Below are 8,356 nucleotides of genomic sequence, written 5' to 3'. Positions count from 1 at the left end.
CAGGCTTTTTTTCCTGCAAATTTTAAAATAACATGCTTAAATTGCTCTTCTTGATTTTTCTTTTAGATATCATTTAATGACTTTATATTATAGAAGATGAGGATTTAGGTCTTTTATACTACTCAATTTCCCTTCCTTCTAGTCTTCTAACAAAATTATTATAATTTTTGGTTAAATCAATATTTAATGTTTGTTATGACTATGAAAATTATATGTATGTACATACATAAACAGTATATACATAAATGTAAAAATATATATAATATAGTATACTATGATTACATTTCTCCTTTTTGAACGTTTTTTTCATTTTCCTGCAACTAATAATTGCCTTGTCTTTTGTGCATGGTTTTCTTTTTCTTTTTCTTTTTTTTAAATATATATATTTTATTGTGTTTTAGGTTTTGGGATACATGTGAAGAACATGCAAGATTGTTGCATAGGTACATACATGGCAATGTAGTTTGCTGCCTTCCGCCCCATCACCTATATCTAGCATTTCTCCCCATGTTATCCCTTCCCAACTCCCCATCCCCCACTATGCCTCCCCTAGTTCCCCCCCACAGACCCTAGTGTGTGATGCTCCCCTCCCTGCGTCCATGTGCTCTCACTGTTCAACACCCGCCTGTGAGTGAGAACATGTGGTATTTGATTTTCTGTTCTTGTGTCAATTTGCTGAGAATGATGGATTCCAGGTTCATCTATGTCTCTACAAAGGACATGAACTCATCGTTTTTTATGGCTGCGTAGTATTCCATGATGTATATGTGCCACATTTTCCCTGTCCAGTCTATCATCATGTGCATGCTTTTCTATGGTCTTGTCCTTGATTCATCCCCAGACTTTATAGCCTAAAGGTCAGTTATTCTGACCTTGGTCACATCAGGCATCCCCTTAGTTTCAATTTCTTTTCTTCAAGATAACTTTTCCAAAGTACTCCTTTATCTAATTGGTCCCCCTGCTCCAATCTGGCCTGGTTGCTCTCTAAATCCTTCATCCTTACCATGGGTATTACTTGTCTTGCTCAAGTAAGTTATAGTGCATATTTTCTAAGGCCTATGTCTTCCTTTCTCCTTACATACTCCTTTTTATTAGATTGCATCCTCTAGTAGCTTTCTGAGAAAGGGTACATGCAAAGTAAAATTTTGGGGAATCGTCTGTTTCTGAAAATGACTTTATACTACCCTTACACTTGATTGATAGTTTAGACAGGTATAAAATTTTGTGTTGGAGATCATTTTCCCTTAGAATTTTTTTTTTTTTTTTTTTTTTGAGACAGAGTTTCGCTCTTGTTACCCAGGCTGGAGTGCAATGGCGCGATCTCGGCTCACCGCAACCTCCGCCTCCTGGGTTCAGGCAATTCTCCTGCCTCAGCCTCCTGAGTATCTGGGATTACAGGCACGTGCCACCATGCCCAGCTAATTTTTTTTTTTTTTTTTGTAGTTTTAGTAGAGACGGGGTTTCACCATGTTGACCAGGATGGTCTCGATCTCTTGACCTCGTGATCCACCCGCCTTGGCATCCCAAAGTGCTGGGATTATAGGCGTGAGCCACCGCGCCCGGCCTCCCTTAGAATTTTTAAGACATTTCTCCCCTATCTTTTAGCTTTCTGTGTTGTCATTGAGTGATCTAATGCCATTCTGATTTGTGATATTTCATGTAGTTATACGTTGGTGTGGTTCTTCTTTCATTGTCTTGAGATCCTTTCAATGTAGAAATTCATGTACATCAGTTCTGAGAAGTTTTCTTGAATTATGTGTTTAATATTATCTCATCTCTGTTATATCTCTGAAACTGTTGTTACTTAGATGTTGGACTTTATGGATTTATGCCCTAATTTTTCTTGTTTTTGTCTTGTCTTTTCTTTTTGGATTGTTATATGTTGTATGAATATCCTTAACCTTTTCAGTCCTTTTGTTGAATATCAAAAATATCTATTCTATTAGCCAGGGTTCCCTAGAAAAACTGAAGTAATAGGATTTGTAAACCCCTAGATTAATAGCTATATATATATACACACACACAGCTGATCCTTGAACAACACAGATTTGAATTGTGTGGTCCACTTATACACGGATTTTCTTCTGCCACCCCTGAGACAGCAAGATCAGCCCCCTCTTTTCTTTTCCTTCTTTTCTTTTTTTAAATTTATTTAATTTATTTTTTTTCTCTTTAAAAAAAATTTCCAAGTTGGCCACTCCTGGAAACCCCCTCCATTTCTACCTCCTCAGCCTACTCAGTGTATGAAGGCCTTTATAATGAATGATCTAATTCCGCTTAATGAATAGTAAATATATTGACTTTTCCTCATGATTTTCTTTTTTTAATTTTAAAATTATTATTAATATTATTATTATAGAGATGGGATGCTTTGTCCAGGCTGGTCTTGAATTCCTGGCATCAAGTGATTTTCCTCCCTTGGCCTACCACAGTGTTGGGATTACAGGTGTGAGCCACCATGCCTGGTTCCATAATTTTCTTAATAACATTTTCTTTTCCCTAGCTTACTCTAAGAATGCAGCATATAATACATATACAAAATATGTGCTAATTGACTGTTTATGTTATTGGTAAGGCTTCCGGTCAAATATCACCTGTTGATTTTGGGGAATCCAAAGTTATATGTGGATATTTTTTCTTTTCTTTTCTTTTTATAGAGATAGAGTCTCGCTATATTGTCCAGGCTGGTCTTGAACGCCTGGGTTCAAGCATTCCTCCCTCCTTGACCTCCCAAAGTGCTGGGGTTACAGGCATGAGCCACCATACCCATGCCCTACTTTGTTAAAGGGTCAACTGTATAGATTTATTTATTATTTTTATTTATTTTATTATTATTTTTTTGGGGGACGGAGTTTCGCTCTTGTTACCCAGGCTGGAGTGCAATGGCACAATCTCGGCTCACCGCAACCTCCGCCTCCTGGGTTCAGGCAATTCTCCTGCCTCAGCCTCCTGAGTAGCTGGGATTACAGGCATGCACCACCATGCCCAGCTAATGTTTTGTATTTTTGGTAGAGACGGGGTTTCACCATGTTGACCAGGATGGTCTTGATCTCTTGACCTCGTGATCCACCCGCCTTGGCCTCCCAAAGTGCTGGGATTACAGGCTTGAGCCACCGCGCCCGGCCTTGATCATAATGTTTTTAAGATTCATCGATGTTGGCTGGGCACAGTATTGGCTCACCCAGCACTTTGGGAGGCAGAAGTGGATGGATGACCTGAGGTCAGGAGTTCGTGAGCCAAGACCGTGCCACTGCACTCCAGCCTGGGCAACGAGACTGAAACTCTGTCTCAAAAAAAAAAAAAAAAAAGATTCGGTGATGTTGTAGTATATTCTAGCACTTTGTTCCTTGTGGCTAAATAATATTTTTTGATTGTATGGGGTACACCACGTTTTGTTTATTCATTCATCACTTGATGGACCTTTGGATCATTTTCACCTCTTGGATTCTATGAAAATATTGCTGTGAACATCTGTATGCAAGTTTTTGTTCAGACACTTTTTTTTACATTTCTTTTAGGCATGGAATTTCTAGGTCATTTGGTAACTCTTTGTTTAACTTTTTAAAGCATTGCCAGACTTTTTCAAAGCAGCTGCTTCGTTTTACCCGCCAGCAATGTATGAGGGTTCTAATTTCTCCATATCTTTTCCAACACTTGTTATTTTTGTCTTTTTTATTATAGCCATCCTAGTACATGTGAAGTAGTATCTCACTGTGGGTTTGTTTGGCATTTCCCTAACAACTGATGTTGTTGAGCATCTTTTCATGTGTTTTTGGCCAAGGGTTTGTCTTCTTGGAGAAATGTCTACTCAGATCTTTTGCCTACGTTTTTTTTTTTTTTTTTTTGAGACGGAGTTTCGCTCTTGTTACCCAGGCTGGAGTGCAATGGGGTGATCTCGGCTCACCGCAACCTCCGTCTCCTGGGTTCAAGCAATTCTCCTGCCTCAGCCTCCTGAGTAGCTGGGATTATAGGCATGCGCCACCATGCCCAGCTAATGTTTTGTATTTTTAGTAGAGACGGGGTTTCACCATGTTGACCAGGATGGTCTCGATCTCTTGACCTCGTGATCCACCCGCCTCGGCCTCCCAAAATGCTGGGATTATAGGCTTGAGCCACTGTGCCCGGCCTTGCCTACTTTTAATTGGATTGAAGTTAAGATGGCAGTTCAGTTCTGTACTGTTGAATTGTAACAGTCTTTACATATTCCAGAATACTAGACCCTTATAGATATATGATTTGCAAATATTTTCTCCCATCTTGTGGGTTGTCTTTTTACTTTCTTGATAGTATCCTTTGGAGTAGAGTTTTTAATTTTCATGAAGTCCAATTTGCTTTTTCTTTGGATGCTTATGCTTTAGGTGTTATATCTAAGAAATAGTTACCTAAACCAAGTTCACAAAACTTTGTACCTATTTTTTATTCTAAGAGTTTTATAGTATTAGCTTTTACATTTAGGTATTTGATCCATTTTCAGTTAATTTTTTAGTATGGCTTGAGGTAGGAGTACAAAATCATTTTTTTACATTGGGTATCCAGTTGTCCTAGCACCATTTAAAAAAAAGACTGTTCTTTCCTCATTGAATGGTTTTGGCACTGTATTAGCCCATTCTCACACTGCTAATAAAGTCATACCCGAGATTGGGTAATTTATAAAGGAAAGAGGTTTAATTGACTCACTGTTCAGCATGACTGGGGAGGCCTAAGGAAGCATAAATCATGGGAGAAGAGGAAGTAAACACGTCCTTCACATGGCAGCAGCAAGGAGAAATGCTGAGCAAAAGGGGGAAAAGCCCCTTATAAAACCACCAGATCTTGTGAGAACTCTCTCACTGTTATAAGAACAGTATGGAGGTAATTACCCCCATGATTCAATTATTTCCGACTGGGTCCCTCCCATGACACATGGAGATTGTGGGAGCTACAGTTCAAGATGAGATTTGGGTGGGAACACAGCAAACCATATCAGGCACTTATGTCAAAAATCAATTTGCTATAAAATATGAGGGTTTATTTCCAGACTTTCAGTTCTGTTTCATTGGTTTCTATGTCTGCCTTATGCCAGTACCACACAGTCTTGGTTACTGTAACTTCGAATAAGTTTAGAAATTGGGAATGTGACTCTTACAACTTTGTTCTTTTTTGAGATTGTTTTGGTTATTCTGGGTCTTTTACATTTCCTTTTGAATTTTAGGATCAGCTTATCAATTTCTCTCCAAAAAGGCAGCTGGGATTTTGATAGGGATTGCACTGAATTTGTAGATCGGTTTGGGGAGCGTGCCATGTTAACAGTATTAAGTCTGACAACCTATGAACATGCAGTGTCTTTCTGTTATTTAGGCCTTTAATTTCTTTCAACAATGTTCTGTAGTTTTCATTGTATAAGTCTTAAACTTCTTTTGTTAAATGTGTTCCTAAGTATTTAATTTTTGTATTATTACAATTAGCACTGTTTTCTCTGTTTCACCTTTGAATTGTTCATTGCTCATATATAGAAATATAGTGCCAGCCTGGGCAATATGATGAAATCCCATCTCTACTAAAAATACAGAACTTACCTGGGCATGGTGATGACCACCTGTAGTCCCAGCTACTCAGGAGGCTAAGGTGGGAGAATCACCTAAATCTGGGAAGTTGAGGCTGCAGTAAGCCGTGTTCACACTACTGCACTCCAGTCTAGGCAGTGGGAGTGAGACCCTGTCCAAAAAAGAAAAATGATCTTGTGTCTTGCAGCCCTGCTGAACTAGTATATTAGCTCGAATAGTTTCTTAGATTTCTTAGGGGTTTTTTTTTTTATACCAGATCATGTTATTTGCAAGTAAAGGTCATTTTACATCTTCCTTTCCAGTCTGGATGCTTTTATTTCTTTCTCTTGCCTAATTGTGCTGGTTAGAACCTGCAGTGCATTGTTCAGTAGAATTGGCAAGTGGACACCTTTGCTGTTATTGATAGGAGGAAAGCACATTTTGTCTTTTGCCATCAAGTATAGTGTTAACTGTGGGGTTTTTGTAGATACTCTTTATCAGGTTGAGGAAATTACCTTTTATTCTTAGTTTGTTTAGTTTTAGTTTCATTGTAAAGGATGTTAGACCTTATCAAGTAGTTTTTCCACATCTTTTGAAATGATCAGGCAGTAGGGTTTAAGTCTTTAAAATCCCTTCACTGGTATTTTAGCAGAGGTTTTGGAGGGAAAAAAAAGCACGTTTCTGTTTGTGTTTAATCTGATGTGTTTAACCGCAAGATACAAAAGAGATTTAAAAAAAGATATTAGGGCTGGGTGCTAGGAGGGCTGGGGGGGCGCAGATCACTTGAGGCCAGGAGTTTGAGACCAGCCAGGCCAACATGGTAAAACCTGTTTATACTAAAAATAGAAAAAAAAAATTAGTTGGATGTGGTGCACACACCTGTAATCCCAGCTACTCAGGAGGCTGAGGTATGAGAATCATTGGAACCCTGGAAATAAAGGTTGCAGTGAGCTGAGATTGCACCACTGCACTCTGGGCAACAAAGTGAGACTCTGTCTCAAAAAAAAAAAAAAAAAGAAAGATAATTAGGAATGAATGTAGTTTGTTTGAAGTTGGTCATAGCTAGAAGTGTTTAAGAAATTTGGAAGTTTAGGAAAGGTAACTGTCTGATCATGCTTAAAACACCTTATTCATTATTTTTAAGTGTATAATTAAAATAATAAATAACAACCTATCATCCCTCTAAGAAAAAGGAAAAGTAGAGGGTTTTATTGGATGACTCAGCAATTTTGCATCTGGTCTTATTACCTTCAATTCTTTCTATTTCTGTCGGAGCTATCTTTCTAAAACCTAAATTGGATCTGGTTAAAATCTTTTACTAACTCCCCATGCTATCATGGCATACAAACCTTGTGATATGGCAGCTTTTTTCCCTCCGTTTAGCACAATTCTTCCTTCAAACTCTTTTCTCCAGCTATGCCAAACAATGTACAGTTCCAGATTCACAGTGCCTTCTTTTATCTCTGGGCCTTAATACAAACTGTTTTGTTTACCTAGAACTGTAGTTCTCAAACTTTTTGGTTTCAGGATCTCTTTATACTCAGAAATAACTGGGCCGGGTGTGGTGGCCCAAACCTGTAATCTCAGTACTTTGGGAGGCTGAGGCGGGCGGATGACAAGGTTAAGAGATCAAGACCATCCTGGCCAATATGGTGAAACCCCATGCCTACTAAAAATACAAAAATTAGCTGAGTGTGGTGGTGTCTGCTTGTAGTCCCAGCTACTCGGGAGGCTGAGGCAGGAGAATTGCTTGAACCCAGGAAGCACTCCAGCCTGCTCAACAGAGTGAGACTCCATCCCCCCTAAAAAAATTGAGGATTTCTTGGAGCTTTAGGAAGGATATATCTATCAAATTGTTAATGAAACTCCAGGGGTTTGCTGTAGGATCCATTGCTTGTCACACAGAAAGCTGATCCCTGAGACTATGAGTATTGCCAGGGAACAAGGCTTTAACCTGGTGCTACAGCTGAGGAGATGGGAGATCAGTCCCAAATTCATCTCCCTGACCGACTAAAATTGGGGGTTTCTATAGCAGGGAAGAAATGTAATCACGTGTGGGAAAATGGGAATTAGGGAGGGCTAAGGAAAAGGAGTTGGTCAGTAGGAAGCCGATGGTTGGATAGGCAATCATGACAGGTGAGTGCCCAAATTTTAAGACCGGTAGCATCAATTTCTATGTTTATTCAAAGAAACCATAAACATCAGTTCTGTGGGACAATTGGATCACTTTCAAAATGTACTATATTTGAATTTTAAACAAAAAATTTAAATATTAATTCATCTAAAATAACGATAATAAGCCTGTAGCATATTAACACAAATAGCTTTTTTTTTTTTTTTTTGAGATGGAGTCTGTAGTGAAGTGATGCAATCTCAGCTCACTGCAACCTCTGCCTCCTGGGTTCAAGCGATTCTCTTGCTTCAGCCTTCCGAGTAGCTGGGATTTCAGGCATGTGCCACCATGCCTGGCTAATTTTTGTATTTTTAGTAGAGATGGGATTTCGCCATGTTGGCCTGGCTGTTCTCAAACCCTGACCTCAAGTGATCTGCCCACCTGGACCTCCCAAAGTGTTAGGATTACAGGCATGAGCTACTGTACCTGGCCTAAATAGCATTTTTATTAAAAATATTTTCCAGGACTGGGCGCGGTGGCTCAAGCCTGTAATCCCAGCACTTTGGGAGGCTGAGGCGGGTGGATCACGAGGTCAACAGATCGAGACCATCCTGGTCAACATGGTGAAACCCCGTCTCTACTAAAAATACAAAAAATTAGCTGGGCATGGTGGTGCGTGCCTGTAATCCCAGCCACTCAGGAGGCTGAGGCAGGAGAATTG

At 39.3% G+C, this 8,356-nt stretch overlaps 1 protein-coding gene across 6 annotated transcripts in view; it reads left to right on the top strand.

Moving 5' to 3' along the window:
• Positions 1 to 8,356, top strand: part of CUNH11orf49 (chromosome unknown C11orf49 homolog) — a 218,865-nt gene that overhangs the window by 17,374 nt on the left and 193,135 nt on the right. For 3 of the 6 annotated variants that reach the window (XM_032282272.1, XM_032282269.1, XM_032282267.1), the window contains exon 2: positions 402 to 443. The exons of the other annotated variants lie outside the window; for them this stretch is intronic. In XM_032282272.1, the coding sequence (XP_032138163.1) occupies positions 402 to 443 (42 nt within the window). The remainder of the gene's footprint in view (positions 1 to 401; positions 444 to 8,356) is intronic. 6 annotated transcript variants of the gene reach the window in all.

The sequence above is a fragment of the Sapajus apella genome, unplaced genomic scaffold (genome assembly GCF_009761245.1).
Source record: "Sapajus apella isolate SASKATOON/1434 unplaced genomic scaffold, GSC_monkey_1.0 scaffold14, whole genome shotgun sequence".
Classification (NCBI taxonomy): domain Eukaryota; kingdom Metazoa; phylum Chordata; class Mammalia; order Primates; family Cebidae; genus Sapajus; species Sapajus apella.
The sequence above is the reverse complement of the archived record's forward strand: the minus strand, read 5'-3'. Positions and strand labels throughout refer to the sequence as shown.